Raw genomic sequence first — 19,900 nt, 5'->3', positions numbered from 1 at the left:
TATTGTTGAAGTATCTGATATATATGTTTGGGCATTTTATATAGAGAAGTGATATTTGTACCACAAAATTTGTATAGATGTACCATAATATACAAACAAGATTAAATTAAGCGATGTACTATACGATCATTTATCACTTTGTCTTCTTTTACCTTCTAATTGACCGCATATTCTTTTACGTATACTCCATTCTTGAGTTTTATTTAAGAAGAATAAGAAAAGAAAGGATAGGAAAAAAACCACTGTTCTCATTCTTGAGGGTTTTTAAACAAGAAAAGAAAAAGAATGATAAGAAAACTTAGGGGTTTTTTGTATCAAGATTTTCCAGCCAAATATAGCCAGATTTGGATGAAAAACTCTACATCCAAGTGTGAAAATACAAGTCTGCCCCTTGAATTTGCAACTAACAACATATTTCAAAGATAAAGAAGAAAAACTAAAGCTGAAGAGAAAAAACAGGAGATTGTGAGGAAGACGAAGAAGGAAGGGATGATGGTAGGTTCGGTTATTTTAATACTATTATATATAACGAGTGGATGATATCAATTGATAGGTACAAATGGTGGTATACCCGATGCAAATGAAAGTAAATTATATTGTTCAAATCTATTTTTGTTTTTTGAACTGATTGTTCAAACCTATTGATCAGTGATGTTTTTTTTTATTGTTATTGTTTGTTTTTATTTTGTATGATATTTTAATAAGTATAATTATATAAATTTATCCTTTCTTTTCTTATGTATTTTTTTTAACTTAAAAATGTCTTTTATGAAAATATTTTTTTTTCTTTTTTTATCTTATCAATTATTTTTTTTTCTTTTCTTATATTTTAAACTCAAGAATAAAGTGTTAAAAAGAAATAATAATAAAGAATGAAATGGATAACTTTTCTTTTTTCCTTGGCCTTTTATGTGATTTTGTTTTTCTAGTTTTATGTGGAAAGAAGAGACAGGAATTCCGTTGTAGTCTAGTTGGTTAGGATACTCGGCTCTCACCCGAGAGACCCGGGTTCAAGTCCCGGCAACGGAATCACTCTTTTTTTTTTTATTTTTATCTTTTATCATTTTTTTTTAAGTGTAAAAATACAAAAGGAGAAAAGTGTCATTTTGCACTGTATGAGGGAAGCCCTAAAAGGCATTGCTTAACAATAAAACCCTTTTGTTTGGCTCGTCATTTTTCACAAATATTTATCAGCGTCGCCGCCTCACATCTCCTCCGCAGCTGCTGCTAAAATGGTAAAAACACAAACACACTCTTTTATTATATATTTTATTTTGTTTTGTTTTGTTTTTGACTCTTGAAAGCTATAATCTTTTGGAATATTGTAATTGTGATTGCTAACAAATGATGATTTTGATTGAATTAAATGTGATTGTGATGTTTTATTTATTTATTTAAAAAAAGGCGTCAGAAAGGAAGCAAGCGAATCCAATGAGAGAGATTAAAGTCCAGAAACTTGTGCTCAACATCTCCGTCGGTGAATCTGGCGATCGCCTCACCCGTGCTGCCAAGGTCCACTTTTTATACCTACTTCCCTACATACATACATTTATATTATATATATATATATATATGCTGCACCTGTAGATGTGAACCATTTACTGATTTTGATTTATTTATGAATTAGGTTTTGGAGCAACTAAGTGGCCAATCTCCTGTCTTTTCCAAGGGTACTTTCTTATTTTATTTTTTCTTCTGTATATATATATATATGTATGTATTTGTTGTGTGCTTTTTGATATATTAATATTAAATGTTTTTGTTTTACATTTTTGATTATCTGCTCATTATTTGAGTGTACGTCAGATTATTTTCAGTTCCATGTTTTGTTTAGCTTTAAAATTCAATAGAGTCACCAAAATTGTTGGCTATAAAAATAACATTTTTTAAAAAAACTCAGTTCTGGTTTGAGATGTCTAGTCCCTTGCTTGTCCATTTATATAACTGTTTTTTGACTTATGATATAAAATTCTTTTAGTTTAGTGATACGCTGGTAGTAGTTTAATGATGTAGATAGACTAGTTGTAAACGTGTCTACAAAAAATGGTGTCATGAATTGTGTTACTCAATCATGTATTGTGATTTTTTGCAGTATCTGTATCTTGTTTATGATTTTGGTTTAATATTTGCAGCAAGGTACACTGTGAGATCATTTGGGATTAGGCGTAATGAAAAGATTGCATGCTATGTCACTGTTAGGGGAGACAAGGCAATGCAGCTTCTGGAGAGTGGTTTGAAGGTTAAGGAGTACGAGCTTTTGAGACGTAACTTCAGTGACACTGGCTGCTTCGGTTTTGGAATTCAGGAGCACATTGATCTTGGTATCAAGTAAGTCGATGTTTATGAATTGTATCTTGATGAAGTTTGTTGTTAATATCGTTCGTTTGCATTTTTTGGTCTAATCTGAGTTAGCTTATATTATCCTTGAATGACAAGATTTTAAGATTGTGCATTTTATGGTATACTTGTGTTTTAATAAGTAAACGGTAAATGTAAATATACTCTCTGAATCCAGCAATCATCTAAAGCTGATAGATTATATGTCAAAGTAGTAAAGCACTTGAGTGTGGACATGCATTTCTTGATGTTCATAGGTTATGTTGCAGAGTCGTGTAGGTGTTGGCATTTGAAATTTCAGATACCATTTTGTAAAATTGTAGTTGTGTTATCAAATATAGAATTGTTTTCAAGTTATAGTTAACCTGGTGTATAAAAGCAGGGATGTATTGCCGAATATATATATGTGAATATGTCTCCCGTAAACATCAGGAAAATAGAGCTGGGCATTGTTATTGGGTGAACCTCTTGATTCTTTTCATGACGGATAAGGTTCAGTAAACGAAGCTATATTTTTTTACTATCCTTTTACAAAAATCTACAAGGATATTTGCTTACCCTCTGTCCCATCCTTTTGCACATACAATAATAGTAATCCTCTTCAATCTCAATGGCAAGACATAGGTCGAATGGCCATGTGTCTTGTATGTTTGATGTATTAATTGTGAAATAAGTTTTGCCTTTTATTTGTTTGGTATGTGGTTCTGTTTAGTATTTACACACACATGCAAATATGCATTTGCCTTGTTACTTTACTTGTGTTGTGTACTTCATAAATATCAAACTTCTGTATTGTTCATATGATCTTTAAATGATTGTTTCTTCCTTATGGATTAAAGTATCTTGGCCCTGTTCAAGCTCATTTAAGGTCATTTTAAGGATAATTTTTCGTTGAGCTAAATTTCAATATATTGTTAATTCAAATTCTTTCTTGAATTGCAGGTACGATCCATCAACCGGTATTTATGGTATGGACTTCTTCGTTGTTCTAGAGCGCCCAGGTTACCGTGTGGGTCGTCGCCGTAGGTGCAAGGCCCGTGTTGGAATCCAGCACAGAGTTACAAAGGACGATGCCATGAAATGGTTCCAGGTGAAGTATGAAGGAGTTATCCTCAACAAATCTCAACAAATCGGTGCTTAAACGCATCTTTATGGTAAGTTATCTTTGGGTGGTTAACCTTGACTTGGCTCATCCGAGATTTTATTACATCCATTTTTGTCTTTTGGTTTTCTTGAACATGACTAGTTTGATGTTATTCTCTTGTTATAGTAGTTGTTTTAGGCATGAAAGTATGGAACTTTTTTTTTTGTTCTGTTCAGACTCTATGGGTATTATTCAGAATCTGAGATACTGTTTCAACTTGTGCATTACCAAGTTAGATCTATCATGTATCTTCCAAGCTTTTTATTTTTCTCTTTATTTAATCTTGTACCTTACCCAATGGCTCTACTGCCATCTCGTAGTCTTCCAAGTTCCAAGCATTAGAAGGCTTTCCACTATACCAAACTCGTACAGCTGTACATGAAACTTCAGATTGGTAGACTCTGTACTAGCCCTTAAATTTAGATTAGGGAAAATGGTATGGCAACACTTTCACACTTCTCTTTCTGCCATTTAGTGTGACACCCTGCTTACCAGAACCTCTTAAAATTGGGATGATCATGCATCAATCATATTAGTAAAAGATGTTTTCAAGTTTTATATTGAAGAATAAAATGTTATTTTCTGCTTTTTTTAGAATTTTTTTTGGAAACTATTTGAACACGTTTTTTTTCTTGATAACAATAGAAAACAAGTGGTTTTTCCTACAAAACATGCACCACAAATAGTGATAAGAAATCTAGTGAAACCTTTTTATACGCTTTTTTAGCATCTTGGATTTATTTTTTGTATCGATTTATTAAGCTTGATCATATGAGTGACGGAAAATGTTGTTACTTCTAGTTCTGTTTAGGTCAACGACTGTCAACTCATTCGAGTCAAATTGCTTGCATAATACAATTTTTAGTGATTAATTAAGTTAAAACGATTTTCCATCTTTAGTAGCCAAACTAGATACCGGATAGTCGGATAGATGAATGCTTATTGCCATTATTTACTCTTTACCACATGTCTGTATGTACCCAAAAAAGAGTCCAACTACAACAGCGGTACAGAATAAACGATGTATGAGGGAGGTAAGATGTAGACATTATTAACACTATCCAAAAGTAGAGAGGCTTACCTTAACTCAAAAAATAGGGGTCCTTGAGCTTTAGCTCAATGGTTGAATAACCATCCCTCTTTGCATGAGGTCGGATGACATATGAATTAAGTCCCTTTATGAAGGCTTGACTTAAGTATACCCATGTTCAAGTCTGAGAGGGCAGGGTTTACCCCTATTAATCGTCGTGCCTTCGGACGGATTAGTAGGGATTTTTTCTCCCACCGGGTATTTGAAATAGCCATTTCTACTTTGAGGGAGCTTTCTAGCGTGAATCCGGTTAAGAGTATGCTAGACCTCCCGCTGTCGAATCGCGACACGAAATTTCCATCGAAATTCACCTTTCATAAAAAAAACTCAAAAAATAGGGATACTGTTTCCAGTTGACCTTTGGCTTAGGACTTAACCCTTGAAAAAATTCTTGACAACAAGGTGATATTAACGTCGAAGAAGGAAACCTAAAGAGAGGTAGAGTGAAAGAAAACTCAATGGTCATAAATATATAAATATACAATATTTATATTATATTATAAAGCAGATCTCCCATGTTTATATTTTAAGTTTCAATAATTACTTTCCTAAAATGCTCATATATCAATTGTATAGTTACTTACCACCATTTCTCTCTCCTCAAATCTCAACCAATCATTTTTTTTCTCTCCTTCATAAATCATTTATTCCTTCAATTCATTCAAAATCTTTTATCTCAAAAACCATACATCGATAAATTATAAAAATTATATGGGTGTTCTTAAAATTTCATGTTCTTTAATTAGAGATCTCATTCTATATACTTTCGACGAATTTTTAAATCCGAGGGCGGAACCCGTACGACTAAGGCATTTGGCTATCACACTTATCACCCCACTATCTCACCGCCGCAACGCGCGGGTACTTACTCTCGTATACCAAAAAATAGGAATACAATAATAAGAAAAATTATTTTATTATTTGTCATAAAACTAAAATAAAATCTAACTATTATATATTGCTTTTGTAAAAGGAGGTCATCTTTTTTCAGAAAGAGTGCATTTTAAGAATAATAACATTACTAAAAAGCATCCAAAGAATGTTAGGCATAATTCCATCTACAATGCTACATCATTATGTCCGTTCCATACACTGTCTTTGTATCATTTACTTTCTAGATATGTTGAAACAAACATTTATACGTGAGTCATTATTTGGAATATAATAAAATGTTGATCAATGTCGCAAGTTATGATTAACAAAATTTTCACCACCTCAAAATAACAACGTACAGAAGGACTATTTTTGATTATACATATAATATTATTTTAAAATTTTAGTCTCAATGCGAATACATAGAGCCCAAAATCTAACTAAATCTAGCATTTGAATAGCAAAAACGAAAAAATAATTAGGAAAACCATGGAAGAAAGTCCAACTGAAACACCAAGAAACACCTTACTTGGGCCCCTATTAACATTCACTTGATTCTTCTTTTCTGCATTGTCATCACCATAACCGTAATCACCACCACCATGTCCGCCACCTTCTTCACCAACTATAGGTGAGGACGGTTCATTGATTGTGGTCTGCGGCACAATGGGCATTCCATGTTTGTCACAAGGAGGAATCCCAAGCTTAACTTCCATTGAAAAACTTGAATTTTTATAACACAATCCTTCATTTCCACTAATCTTGAATACATCTAGTTTTTTGATAAAAGATGCATTGAATGGCAAAACACCATGGAATTTATTGTTTTCAAGATTTAAAATCTTTAACTCCGTCATTTCTGAGATGAACTCTGGGATCATTCCATTGAGTTGGTTTGAACCAAGGTCCAGATGTACTAACCCAAGGATGGAAGAAATGGATCCGGGTATTGGCCCGGATAATGAGTTTGATGATAAAGATAGTTTTTCTAGAGAAACTAAGTCACCAAATGAGTTGGGTATAATTCCAATGAGATTATTTGATGAAAAGTTTAAAACTTTAAGGTTTTTCAAGAGAGTTAATGATGTGGGTATGGTTCCTTTGAGTTTATTTCTTGAAAAATCGATATGGGTCAGTTTTGAATTCCAATCTTTTGGGAGGTATCCGGTGAGATGTGTGTTGAAGAGTGTTATGGTCTTTAAAGATTCCATTTTTGACGTAATAATGTGTATGCCTGAGGCTTTGATGGGGTCACCGGAGATGTAAAGATGAGTGAGGTTATGGAAGCGGCTGAGGAAGACTCCAGTGAGGCGTTGGAGGGAATTGATGGAGGTGAAAGAGTGTAGATTGGTAGAGAGAGTGGTGGGAAAGCGGATGACAGGGATGTGACAGTTGAAGAAAGTGAGGGTGGTTATGGTGGATAAGGAGGAGAGGATGGTAGTGGAAAGGTGGTGATCAGAGGGGCAGTTGGTGAGACGGAGGGAAAGAAGGTGGCGGAATGGGGTGGCATTGTCACATGTGGATAGTGTGCATGGATCTTGAGTTGTTGAAAAATGGAGGTATTGAAGGGCTCTTAGCTGGTTTGGGTCAAGGGTGGTGGAGGTGGCAGAAGGGGTGGGAGATTCAGTGGCAATGGTGGCTTTTGACAATGTAGGGACGGTGGCGGTGGGGTAGAGGAGGAGGAGGAATAAAAAGAAGGTGGTGGTGGTAGAAGGTCTCATACTTGAGTATGTTTTCATTTTGAGTATAGCAGTGATTCGAAGATGACTCTTTTAAGGAATGGAAATGAGTAAAGAATAAGCAAAGGTCATGGAGAAGTAAGAAGTTACTAATTTATCCTTGCCAAGTATATGTTTTACTGTTTTAGAATGTTATAAAAATATATAATATGCTTTTTTGAAATGAGAAGTGATAAACGTACCATAAAATTTGATTCATTTATCACAATGTAAAGTTTTATAACTAACATTTATCACAATGTAAAGTTTTATAACTAACATTTATCACAATGTAAAGTTTTATAACTAACTGTACAAGTCAGTAATGTATAGTGGTGGTAGATGTAGATATATCAATTTTTGTGGTACAGATATCACGTTCCTTTTGAAATAGCACACTCCAATTTACTCTATTTTATTTATTTAAAAACCATCTGTTTAGTATGTGATCATTAGTTCTCAGATCTTTTAAAGACCCAATAGAGTTTCATCACCCGATCACCAAGTATGCAATGAGCAAAGTCAAGCCTGGTCTGGGCTTTGGCTTAGGCTTGTTTGGTTCAATCTTAGAAGAGCTTACTTTATGAATTTGGAATACATCGTTATATACTAATAGAAGCTTAATCGTGTATAATCTAGCCATATAAATTTGGTATTGGGCGTTCCCTGCTCCTGGGTCGGGTTATGCCCAGGCCATTTAAACATCGGCTTTTAACCAGCCTATGAGCTACAAGTGAAAGTGTGAAACCGTATAATGACTGTCAGGTTGCCTAGGACCAGGCCTGCTTCTCTCCGGTCCATGCTTTATATGGTCCGGGTCCAGGCTAGGAAGGGTCCCGGGCTTTGACTGTTTTGTTCATCTCTATGCATTTATATAATCAGGTGATAGAATTCTTCTTTTACATTCAAGTTTTTCCATCAATACAAATTACAAAATACATTTCTCAAAATAAAATGCATAACACCAAAAAAATCTACATTTCAAAACTACTATAGTGTGTACTCAACAATCAATGGCGATGCAGTCTTGTGTAAGGCTAGAATCATTTTTGCTAACGAATGGATCAATTTTCACCCACACAAGGGAGAAAACAGACGCCAGCAAAACCGACCACAGAATGACAATGGTGGGAGTTCGGTTTTGGCGACCCATGAGACCTTTGAGGAATGGATATAAATGAAGAATAACCCAAAAGGCAAAGAAGACTTTACCGAATAGTGGACCCCACGCCTCATACCCTTTGTTGAGTGCATCGGAGAACCCTGCCACGACGCCTACTAAGTTTAGAACGAGAAGGGTGGTGGGAGGGATCAAAACTGTTGTCCATTTGATCATATAAAGCTCCCCGAACTCAAGATCATCAGCCTGTTTGGAGGTGACAGTAAAGTTTGTATCAACACCAGCCAACATTTTGAGAAATCCTTGAAAAACGGCAAAAAGATGGGCCGAGACACCACCAATGACCCAAAACTGCTCGTTACGCCAGAGTTCTTCAATGCTGACACCACTCCATCGGATTTCAAGGATACTGGTGGTGATGATTGACATAAAGAGGCAAAGAAACCAAACTGCTGCTAAGTTGGAAAGCTGGATCAAACAAGCAGCATATTATGATCAAAATCAGATAATAAGTTATATATTTTAAGAACAGATAGGTAAATATATAAAATAGATGCATAATCGTCTCTTCACTTGGTATTTATAAAGAAAAGTTGAAGTTACCGTGGGGATGATGAATTTTCCAGTTAGAAGGCAGATAGCAGGCAACGTGCAGTATGCAACAAGAGGGAGAGATGTAAATGGATAGACAATGGTGTTTATGTATGCAAGTCTTTGGAGCAATTTGAGGCGGCCACCACCCCATCCGTACCATAACGGGCAGTGTCTGCTCAAAAAAATCTCAACGGATCCAAGAGCCCATCTCAAAACTTGGTGTAGCCTATCTGACAAGTTAATAGGAGCTGACCCTTTAAATGCAGGTCTCACTGGCATGCAGTATATTGATCTCCATCCTCTACAATGCATCTTGAATCCTGTCAAGATATCCTCTGTAACTGATCCGTAAATCCAGCCAATCTGTTCATATTGCAAAGATTTTTGATCAAGAATTGGTAGAGCAGGTCAAACAGATTGGTTTTGACCTCCATGATATAAATGATATATATATATATATATAATATATATATATATATCTACACATGCAAAGTAGATGGATAGGAACTCTTCAGTAAGAATGCAACATAATGGAAGATAATACAGTTATTTATACGTCATAACCTTATAACAATTTATATTTTATAGTTGCAGGTTTGACCCAAAAAGTCAATGTGTCTAACAGTTCAGAAAGAAAAGACTCCTCTTTTTAAATAATTGTACCCTGTTTCAAAAGGTTATTTTTGCATCACTTAAAGTTATTAACTAGATTATAGTAGAGGCGGAAATACAGACATTTCATGTAACAAATTAAACTGTTACTTTTTTATGCAGACCGAAACAGTCACTTTGGGTAGGCAATATATAAGTAAATGCACTGAAATTGCCCCTTCTAGTTTAAAGAGTTATACGATTTATGGTTTACCTCTTTACCCCATGCGGTTTTCTCTTCATACCCGCAACTAATAACATGAATTGCTTCATTGATCATAGTTGCTGGGTTGGCAGACTCAGCTAGTCCTCCGTTTTCCATCAAAGTAGACTCGATAAACACAGAAGACATGCCAAAAGTTTTCTCAAAGCTCATTTGCGATATGAGTAATGACCGTTCATAGTCATCATAACCTGCATGAGTGTTCCATATATTAAAAAGTGAAATTGGTTTTGATAATTACCTGCAACCGAGTGTTGTAATAACGTAAACTTACTCTCAATCTCTTTAAGGTTAAAAATGGCAGAATTTAAATCATCCCTTCTAGCATCACGCTGAAACTCCTCCAGATCTTTCTTGGGTTTCTTTGGCCCACAACAACAAGATGAAGTAGAAGGCTTTGGTAATATGGGTAAAGATTGAGGTCCATAACCGTATAGAGCTTGCCTATAGAAAACACATCCTGTTCCTACATAAACCGGTCCTTGAATGCCATCTAATCCTTTCATGTTAACCTGTAATAAACAAAAACCAACAATTTATTTTGAACATTAAGAAATATGTCCCATAACTATTGCAATCCTATCGCATAAGAGTGCAAGCGTTCCATTACTAAAAAGGAAACGCTGAGACGGCTCCAATTGGCCAAAACTCGCCCAAAGTGGCAAAGGGTAGCTATCATCCATTAAAGCATCTAAATCCTTTTGTTTTAAAGATGAGACCATCACTGAAGTAATATAACTTTAGAAGTAATATATATTTCACTGTCTCCTAAAACTTTATTCAGAAAATGTAGGGGTCAAACCAACCCCCTAATTTTTCCATCTCTACTAATTTATAACTTCAATTGCCATTTGAGAGATTTTTTGTGATGTGATAAGTGGTTCAGAAATGAGGCTTACATCAAAGAAAACAGTGTTCCGATTGGCATATCTGTCACTACGGTCAATGCCATCAAATCTCTGAGGGAACTGGATATAACAGACATCCTGGCCAACTTGTGGGTCCATCATGAAACACATTGCCTCTCGAACCGCCTTACTATTGTTGACATAGTGATCACAATCCAGATTAAGTATATAGGGTGCATTTGTGAGTACTGCAGACACCCTTACCTGAAACTCATAAAGATGAAACTTTAGTGATCACATCCTTGTAAAGGACTTTCATCTTCTTATAGTGTAGTAATTTTTAAATTTACCAAAGCATTTTCTGCACCAGCTTTTTTATGGTGTTGATATCCAGGTCTCTTCTCTCTAGATACATAAACTAATCGAGGAAGCTCGTTTCCTTCAATGTCATGGGCACCACTATGTCCTAGGAAAACCTGAAAATGCACAAACTCGGGGTTATTTCAAAATTAAAAATGAACTGGGAAGTGAATACATTGGAAAGCGAAAATAAACTGATAGGAAACCTGAATCATCCCAGGATGGTCACGTGTATTATTTCCAGGCCAAGGTGTTCCGTCTTGCATGGTCCATCCTTCTTCAGGAGTTTTCTGAGCTTTTGCTACTAAAGCATTTATGCGCACTTTGTACTCCTCATAATCTCGCTGCAATCAGAATCAACATTAAACTTCTGTCCAAAAATTTAGGACTTCTGTAGGTACTTAGTGTGTCAAGTGGTTGGGTAACTGTATAAACTCGCTGCAATCAGAATAACCATTAAAGTTGAGACATTAAGCTTTAGAAACTTACTTTCATTGCTCTACGTTCTTTGACAAACGAAGGCTGCACTTTATCCTTTAAGTAGTCAATTTTCTGGGAGAAGTAAAACTCTGGTGCTCGTGGCTCTATTGCAAACTTCTTACAAAAAGGGACCCACTTTCTTGCAAACTCTGCTGTCTCAGCAAGAGATTCGAAAGACAGCATTGCGGCACCATCATCAGAGACATAACAGGAGACCTTATCAACGGGGTAGTCGACAGCCAAAATTGATAGTACCGTGTTAGCAGTAATTAGAGGAGGTTCTTTTAGAGGATCAACTGTGCTCACAAAGAAATCAACAGCTGCAAGTTCTGAAGTCCCATCATCTCTTTCAAACCTTTATTATCAAAGAATAAAACAATCATTCATCTTTCATTAATCCGATATCATTTGAATAAAATTATATTAATAACTCAAAAGCGAGTGAAGCACCTAGCAGATAGCTCATCGGTAAATGTAACCCGATTAATAGGATACCATTTAGGGAACTGATCCAACACCCAAGAAATAGCAAACCAGATCTCACAAATAACAGAAGTGAGCCACAAACCATAAGAACTTTCAACTGGATTTGTGATTCTGTAATGGAAAAAAAGTCCCAAAATGACCAGGCGAATAATAATCACAGCCCTATATGGTGTGATTTGGCTCTTTGGTATTGGAACTATTTGTGAAAGTGGCTGCATTGCATTTGGCTCCCCTGACCTGCAAAATCAATCATCATTTCATTTTAACTACTTTTGAAAGAGTTGCAGAACACGATCCTACTCAAATACTCAAAAAAAAAAAAAAAAACATAACGAAGAAGATTAAAAACGTGATGAACTTACGACTGATGTTCATCCATTTGTTGCTCCATAGGAACTTGAACTTCTTTAGGAGCCTTATCACCACCCTTCTTCTTCTTGTTCTTCTTATCCTTCCAACTCTCAACCCGGTTTTTCCAGATTGGATTCCCACCTTCACTCATCATATCTTCGTATACAAAGAAGGAAAATAAAAACCAAAACATATTAGCAAACACATATTATTCGATTTACCCAAAATCTAATGTACTCGGCTCACTCACCACTATCAACTGTCGATACAGTGCTTATATTTCTTGCATGGAGTCCAGCATCCTTGATTACCAAAGAAAATGAAAATCATGGTTACTTAAAACGTTCTTCAACACACAAATATTAAACATTCGAACTTAACAACTGTTTGTACGTGTAGAGACAATTATATCATTATGTATTTATGTTAATAACATTTGCCGATTACCTGATTGTTACTAAGATGACTAGCCATAGTAGTGTGTGTTACATGCACCTTTTCTTGCACATCAGCAGCATTACTCAAGCTCCCTGTGTTTTACATATCACGACGACATAAAATGAAAACTTTAAGTACGTACACAGATTAATGAATAAAAAAAATATATATTCAAAAAGGGTATTGATGTAAGAAATTTAAAGATCAACGTACCATGATGATAAGGGGTACCACATTGTATGCAAGCAGTGTGACCTTCTTTGATCTCATAATCCAAACAAGGCTTACAAATAGGGAAATTACATTCATGACAACCAACAAACACACCGTTCCCATCAGAACCAAACCCGACTTGTTCGCCACAAGTGTTGCAAACCGGCATCTCGGGCTGCATCATCTTCTACTTTCTAACTTGGTGGTGTAAGTTCTTGTTGTATGTTTTTTTTTATATATGGGAATGAGAAACAACCTTAGATGGTATGGTTGGTTGGTGTGGCATTTTAGTAATTATAAAGTGTTGGTTGAGATGTTGTTGTTGAATATGAGATGTTGAAGCAAAGGAAAAGAAAGGTACTTCTCATGAGATTTTTCTTTTGAAACTTTTTGCGGGAATTTGAAGGAATGCTGTTGGAGTTTGTAGACACCGCATCAGTTTATTCATGACATATGACCTGACATTTTTACAAGTTTTGATACGTAATGTACGACTCAAGTTTTATAATACCATACATAATTAATTAAGTATACTTTTGTTTTTAAAAAAAAGTAACCGTTTTAAAAAATAGTTCTAGATCGTCTTAAAAGTAATTATCAACCGCAAAATACAACTTTTTACTGCGTCTGCTTAGCAAAATAGTAATAAATATACTCGTAATAATTGTGCGCACCCTCTAAACAAAAACTTACATGTATTTTTATTTAAATCGGTTACAAACATGAACATGTACTATAATTAAGTATTATTATTTGTCCAATTATTATTATTCTGATGAAGTGTAATGATGTTGAAGAGTAATAAAATGAGAGGCAAAAGGCCTTTTATAAAAAATAAAAAAAACAAAAAAATAAACATGAACATGCTACTCCGTACTAAACATTGTTAAAGAAAAGGCAGATAACATAGAAGAAAAATAATAATAAACTTACAAAATAATATTATGTACATCTATGAACTTGACTCAACAAAACACATAATGATTAGGTCAAAACATATTAAACATGAATAACACAGTCAAAATACAATTTATATATCTAATATCAATAAAAATAAAACAAACACACATGTGTAGATATGGGGAAAAAACCGGTTCCAACAAAACCGATCAAGAAAAACCGAAATCATAAGCGAAAAAAAAAATCAATTCTTGAGGAACCGATTCCGGTTCTTCAAGAACCGATCGGTTAAAAACCGGTTCCATTTTCGGTCTCAAAAATCGGTTCGTTACCTGTTTTAAATCGATTTGATTCTAGTTCTTAGAAAAAAAAAGGGAAAAAAATCGTTAAAGTTGACCAAAATTGGTTTGAACCGGTTCCAGTTCATGGTCAAAACCTATTCCACATTTGTTGACCAATTTCGGTTCCGGTTCTTGAGAAACCGACTTTTGGGCATGCCTACATATGTGTAATTGTATGTGTAATAGATCCAAAAGGCTAAAAATTTGCAATGAAAACGAAAATACTGACATTACAGGGGGCATGGGGGCGTTAAAAGGGGGATCCTATCAACTTGTTCCGACCTGAGATAATAAGCTCATGAAAGAAAATAAAATCTAGTAGCGTCTATTTTGTAAAATGGTCCCAAGTTTGTTATACTATACCAATGGAGGTATGTTCATTAATTTACTTAAAGATGCTTTCTAACCATCCATAGATGGATTGGTATTTAAAGAAACCTAAGATTTCTAGGGTCCAAATTATAATGTGAACGAAAATGTTTTCAAGAATGAAAATAAGGGTCAAATTAGTATTAAGAGGGGCAGAGAGGGAGTATTAAGAAGGTTTAGACTTAAATTGGCACACACAAGCCCCGTTATAGAAAAGTACATAGGATGGTTAAATTATATATTAAGAGGGACAAAGAAGGAGTGTATAGATGTCAAATTAGTAGAATCAAGGGATCACAATAATTGACAATTTAAGATGTTGTACTCTTAATTTAATAACCATTTTCTTAGAACATCAGTGGTGATTGGACTCATCGGCATGTCTCTTCATCGTCCGGTAGAGATCGACCACGTCACCAGCACAATCAATTCGAGGGCATGACTGACGATGGAAGTCTCACTACCATTCTGAAAGAAACTAGCTAAATGTTAGAGAAAACCCCCATGCTCCACCTCATTGGTAAAGACTTCCCAATATGCCTTTCAAAGGTTTTAAACCCATAACCAACATTTAACTAAAAAACATAAGGAGCATTACATGTCTAGTTGGGCAAATCTCAAGGACTAATTTTATAACCATTTGCTAAAACTGGAAGAAGTGTTGCAAGACTAGTTGTTTACTTTGCATATGATGGTATTGATAATAAAGATATGAAGAAGATGAACAAAGCCACAAGGGATGATAACGAAACATAAAGATGAAATTTAATGATATATTTATCAGCTCATGAAAGATATGTCAGGACTCGGGACATCTTTAAATAACTTTGACTTTGACCTTAACTTGATTGGCCATCAGTTATTAAACTCACAGAAGCTTTAAGAACCAAGACTAGAGTGTAACCGTTGGTCAATACCTATCGCCATTCGGACCTAACGGTTCATCACAACAGGCATACGAATACAGAGACAACAACATAAAGAAGTTAGTACACTAAAAAGCCCCTCTAAAACAAAGCTCAGATCCTAATACTATGAATTTGAATACGAACATAAACTCATCTTTGCTTCTAATAAACAAGTATCTACTATTCAGATGAGCCTTAACTATTCTTCTGGTTTCTGGGCTCCAGGGGCATATAAGATAAGTTTATGCAACAGTATAGACCTTCACTACTTTAGAAGTATCACATACAACAATATTTTCTGAATCAGTTGGGGTGGTGCAGAGCCAATTGACCTAGCCACATACAACGATAATCATATGTCAGCGAAAAAAATTGATTAATGGCCAAAATTAAGAATACCCTTGAAGTAAGATCAAACCTGGGGGGTCTTGTGATGGCTTAACGGACAAATATGTTTATTTTAGCTTAAAAAGTGGAGATTTTCAAAAGGGAAATATGTTCAAAACTCATGAATTGGTTTGAAGGTGTAAAAGGAAATGAGGATTGACTTACTTTTCTGCTCAATTTAATGTCTAAATGTAGAAAGTCATTGTCATTGCAAGTTTGATCCGCCTCAAAGAACTTGGACCAGTTCCAAACCTTCACAGCTTTATCATTTCCCCCTGATATTATGTACCTTCCTTTGTCCCCAAACATACAAAAGGCCCTGCATCACAATTGTAAAGGAATTCAGGGTTTAATTTTTTATAAGTGACTACTATTCAACTCCAAAACATATACAGAAATGTTAGCAAAGCAGCATATTCAATACAAAAGTGTTTGCCTTCTTGTTTGGAGGTTACAGTGATCCTCAATCTTGGAAACAAGGAATGATATTTAGGACTAAAAGTCAACAAATGATCTAGGAATTATACTTAAGACTAAAAGTCAACGGCTTACACACAAGATACTGCAGCAGAATGCCCTCCAAAGGAATAATCTAAACGTAACCTGGTTCTTTGATTTTGATCTTGATTTTCGGGTTTTGTGGACTTCAATTGACCACCTTTTCTTGGTTTAGCAGTATCCCGTGATTTTGCAGCATTAAATTCTGACTCTATGTTGATTACATCAACAACTCCATCACCTCTTGCTACAACACATATCTTGCCCACTTTATCTGACATATCAACTTCAGGAACTGCAATTGCATGGACAAAAGCAGGATTGCAACATTGTGTCGAGCTACTGCTCTCAAGCTCAGTTTTGCCTGAAGGAAATAAAAATAATTTCTATAAATACTCCATAGAACTTTATATTCCCTGCAAAATGAGTTGCACATTCTGACATGATCAGCAAGATTTAGATGGCAAGTTGGCTTATTCATACCCAGGTCCATAACTTTGAATGGCCGTCCTTTCGAGAAGTCCCACATTATAAGCTTTGAATCAAGCCCACCAGTAATCACTGCAACATAACATCTCCAGATGTTATGTCAACCAACTATATTGAAGGCATATGCATTTAAACAGATAATATAAGTATATGGAAAAAGACACCTTCCCAAGGTCTCCAAGGAAGAAACTGCACACTAGTACATATCTGATATAGGTTAAGATGACAAGCAGGGAGACCCAGATATATATAACCATCAGAAAGGATTTTGAGAAAAGCGCAGATAGGTTCGACATCAAATAGTCATATATTTGCGTTGACTGAAGGATACACTTTCATGGGCAGCCCTTAATGTCTTATAAAGGCACTTTTGGCGTATGTCAATTATCTGCACGGCCATAATTACCAGTTATCGGCTTAATTATGCAAGAATTAGCAGAAGTTTAGCTATAACCAAACCTTTATATCACCACCATCATCAGCTGCTGCAAGAAAAGATGATTTTGAGTTGCACGTGATCTGCATAAAATATGCATATGGTGCTTTAAAATAGCTTCTGTGTTCCAAAGAAGAAAAAATAGACAAATAAGAAAGGAAAATGATAAAGAAGAAACTTCTAATTAGGTTATTCCAACTCTTAAGCGGACCTGGTTTATCTCCTCTTTGTTGTAATTGTAACTCTCTAATGGATTCCATGCGGATAGCTGTAAAATGAACTTGAACGGTTAAACTTCTAAGAATACACATAACTGAACTGAACTAATAATGCCAAAATCAATGAAAAGCTTCACATAAAGCTAGATAGAAGATGGTATAGAAAGCATAAAATATAGATTACCATATGTACATCAAAAACCTTCACTTCATTTTCCGATGATACATACATAATATCCTCATTCCCTGCATCGTGAGACAATGCAAGCAACCATCAAACTTGACTTGCCTTCCATATATAATGCAGAGTCAATCAAACCAAAAACCATAAAAGAGTAATCACCAAGTAAAAAAAAATTAAAAAGACCTGGTCTGAAGCATAAAGAGGTAATAGGATTTTGTGCAACATCCATGGTAGCCACAACATCTTTACATCGCATATCAAACCAACAAACACGCCCAGCCTGTATTTACACCATTAACATAACATATCAAAGGTCTTAGTAGTACATAAAAAAAAAATCCAACTAGTCAGATTTTGCTTTTGCAGGTACCCAATTCCCATACATGTTTTGAACAGTCTGTATCTCGTTACATCTACATCAAGTAAGTAACCAATTACTTATACGGCAGCCACAAAAGTTGACATGTCGTTTGCCACGTCAAGGACATATACATACATATAACTATATAAGTGATATGACACTCCAAAACAATGATTGAAGGTCAATAATAAGTTGGATAACTTTACATCTAACAAGTAACACCTTATGATTGTTAACGATTGTCCTACCAGTTGGGACCTGCTTATTAAAGTGCTTTTCTGCTTATATATCTATATCTATCTATATATATATAAAAACAAGGGTTTAGTGAGACGAAATGTAATAAACTATGCCCAAAAAGTTATAGTATGCACGAACTAAGCCCGACCTTTATTTTATGCACGAACTTGTAAAAAATGTTTATTTCATGCAAAATGCATACGTGGCAACTCATATTAGCTACGTGGCACCCCATATCAGCTGCCACGTGCAGGTTTTTGATTAGGCGACCATGCTTTTTGCATGATATAAACATTTTTTACCAAGTTCATGCTTAAGATAAAGGTCAAACTTAGTTCATGCACACTATAACTTTTTAGACATAGTTGGTTACATTTCGACGCACTAAACCCTTAAAACAAATAGCCTTGTTTAACATTTTAAGTTTCAACATTTCATCAAAACCAAATTACACATCAATAATCTACACTATTCGCCATCTCCACCACCACCACTACCACTGCGGCTCACCACCACCACCATCGCCGCCGCCATTACATCATCGTCGCCACCTCCACCACTGCCTCAACGCGCGGGTACCTTTCTAGTTACTTATTTTGATAGTAAAATTACAAACACTTGAGGAAAAACTAAACTATTTGCTTATTATATACTAAAGAATAAGCTTTCACATACATTCAACAAATTGATCCAAAAATTACTACGGTACAATATATATATAGTACTAACTTTTATTTATTACAGTATTTATTATTATTATTATTATTTTTTTATTTTTTAAGAGATGCAGGGAATAATCGTCGGTAATCAATAAATACAAACTAGAAGTAGTAGTAGTAGTAGTAAAAATGATGATAAAAAGGAGAGAAGGGGCGTACTTCATCGGAGGAGATGATGAGGCCAGGACGGTGTACGGAGGAGATGCAGGAGGTAGCGTCGGCTTTATGACCTCTCAGCAGCCGTCTTGCCGGTGGTTGTGTTTCAGCTGCACTATTCCCTGCTGCTGCCTCCGCCATTTCAACGTTCCTATCCGATCCCTAAACAATTTTTCAACGCGTTGATGAACGGCAAATATTATAAAAAAAATAAATAAAATAAGGGCTCGTAAAAAATATTTTCTAGTTTTTTATTTTTAATTTTCTAAAAAATAAAAGGGGTTTTTGTTTTCTAGAAAACAAATAAAAATTTTGAAAACGCGTTCTAATTAGAAAACATGTTAGAGTTGTGAGGGGAGGGGTGGAATGAATTGGAAAATAAAAATGGAAAATAGAAAACAAAAAAAAAGTGTTTTCAAGTTTTCTATGGAAAAATAGAAAACCATGTTTTTTGTTTTCTTAGAAAACATTCTTAGAAATCTATGATTAGAACGTGTTTTCTGTTTTCCATGTTTTCTTGAAAAACAAAATGGAAAACAAGGGGTGTTTTCTATAACCAAACGCCCCCTAAACAACTTTAATTACATTAACGATACACAATTGTTTATGTTATGTCCGACCAATCAATAACTTACAAGTGGCTGCTTATATGGCTGCCACATATACCCAGACACATCCAATAATCAGGATTTGAAAGTTCACTACATACAATAAACATCCAAGTAATTCATTATACAACATAAACATTCGTGCATACTTCATTACATT

At 35.1% G+C, this 19,900-nt stretch overlaps 3 protein-coding genes and 2 non-coding genes across 5 annotated transcripts; 3 read left to right on the top strand and 2 right to left on the bottom strand.

Moving 5' to 3' along the window:
* The first annotated feature begins 956 nt into the window (after positions 1-956).
* TRNAE-CUC lies at positions 957-1,029 on the top strand. Its single transcript has one exon. It is a non-coding gene; the product is annotated as a tRNA-Glu (tRNA).
* Positions 1,030-1,128: 99 nt separating this feature from the next.
* LOC122590813 (60S ribosomal protein L11) lies at positions 1,129-3,708 on the top strand. The gene is made up of 5 exons (XM_043762982.1): positions 1,129-1,235; positions 1,405-1,512; positions 1,628-1,670; positions 2,133-2,328; positions 3,280-3,708. The coding sequence occupies exons 1-5, from the start codon at positions 1,233-1,235 to the stop codon at positions 3,476-3,478; spliced, it is 549 nt and encodes a 182-aa protein (XP_043618917.1). The 5' UTR covers positions 1,129-1,232; the 3' UTR covers positions 3,479-3,708.
* Positions 2,710-2,852, top strand: LOC122594691. Its single transcript, XR_006323066.1, has one exon. It is a non-coding gene; the product is annotated as a small nucleolar RNA snoR74 (small nucleolar RNA).
* A 2,016-nt stretch (positions 3,709-5,724) lies between the features above and the next one.
* On the bottom strand, positions 5,725-7,277 carry LOC122590812 (receptor-like protein 51). Its single transcript, XM_043762981.1, has one exon. It carries the CDS (start codon positions 7,181-7,183, stop codon positions 5,891-5,893), a length of 1,293 nt encoding a protein of 430 aa, XP_043618916.1. The 5' UTR covers positions 7,184-7,277; the 3' UTR covers positions 5,725-5,890.
* A 782-nt stretch (positions 7,278-8,059) lies between these two features.
* On the bottom strand, positions 8,060-19,319 carry LOC122592226 (cellulose synthase A catalytic subunit 8 [UDP-forming]-like). The gene is made up of 24 exons (XM_043764421.1): positions 19,136-19,319; positions 17,840-17,936; positions 17,657-17,718; positions 17,466-17,522; positions 17,278-17,337; positions 17,150-17,206; positions 16,983-17,025; positions 16,813-16,890; positions 16,384-16,693; positions 15,997-16,150; positions 15,690-15,776; positions 12,927-13,110; positions 12,723-12,805; positions 12,526-12,577; positions 12,287-12,431; positions 11,889-12,161; positions 11,448-11,793; positions 11,165-11,302; positions 10,949-11,074; positions 10,650-10,862; positions 10,025-10,262; positions 9,742-9,941; positions 8,886-9,239; positions 8,060-8,750 (listed from the first exon to the last, which is right to left on the bottom strand). The coding sequence occupies exons 1-24, from the start codon at positions 19,271-19,273 to the stop codon at positions 8,166-8,168; spliced, it is 4,080 nt and encodes a 1,359-aa protein (XP_043620356.1). The 5' UTR covers positions 19,274-19,319; the 3' UTR covers positions 8,060-8,165.
* Between the last annotated feature and the right edge of the window lie 581 nt (positions 19,320-19,900).

Source organism: Erigeron canadensis, chromosome 3, assembly GCF_010389155.1.
Source record: "Erigeron canadensis isolate Cc75 chromosome 3, C_canadensis_v1, whole genome shotgun sequence".
NCBI lineage: Eukaryota > Viridiplantae > Streptophyta > Magnoliopsida > Asterales > Asteraceae > Erigeron > Erigeron canadensis.
The sequence above is the reverse complement of the archived record's forward strand: the minus strand, read 5'-3'. Positions and strand labels throughout refer to the sequence as shown.

Bases quoted from the DNA above. Each gene is read 5' to 3' on its own strand.
- LOC122590813 (XM_043762982.1), top strand. The intron at 1,513-1,627 runs GTCCACTTTTTA...TTTATGAATTAG, and splicing joins GCCTCACCCGTGCTGCCAAG to GTTTTGGAGCAACTAAGTGG. The intron at 2,329-3,279 runs GTAAGTCGATGT...CTTGAATTGCAG, and splicing joins CACATTGATCTTGGTATCAA to GTACGATCCATCAACCGGTA.
- LOC122590812 (XM_043762981.1), bottom strand. From the start codon at position 7,183: ATGAAAACATACTCAAGTATGAGACCTTCTACCACCACCACCTTCTTT.
- LOC122592226 (XM_043764421.1), bottom strand. From the start codon at position 19,273: ATGGCGGAGGCAGCAGCAGGGAATAGTGCAGCTGAAACACAACCACCG. The intron at 17,719-17,839 runs GTCTTTTTAATT...CTCACGATGCAG, and splicing joins CTCTTTATGCTTCAGACCAG to GGAATGAGGATATTATGTAT. The intron at 12,432-12,525 runs GTGAGTGAGCCG...TTGTATACGAAG, and splicing joins TGTATCGACAGTTGATAGTG to ATATGATGAGTGAAGGTGGG.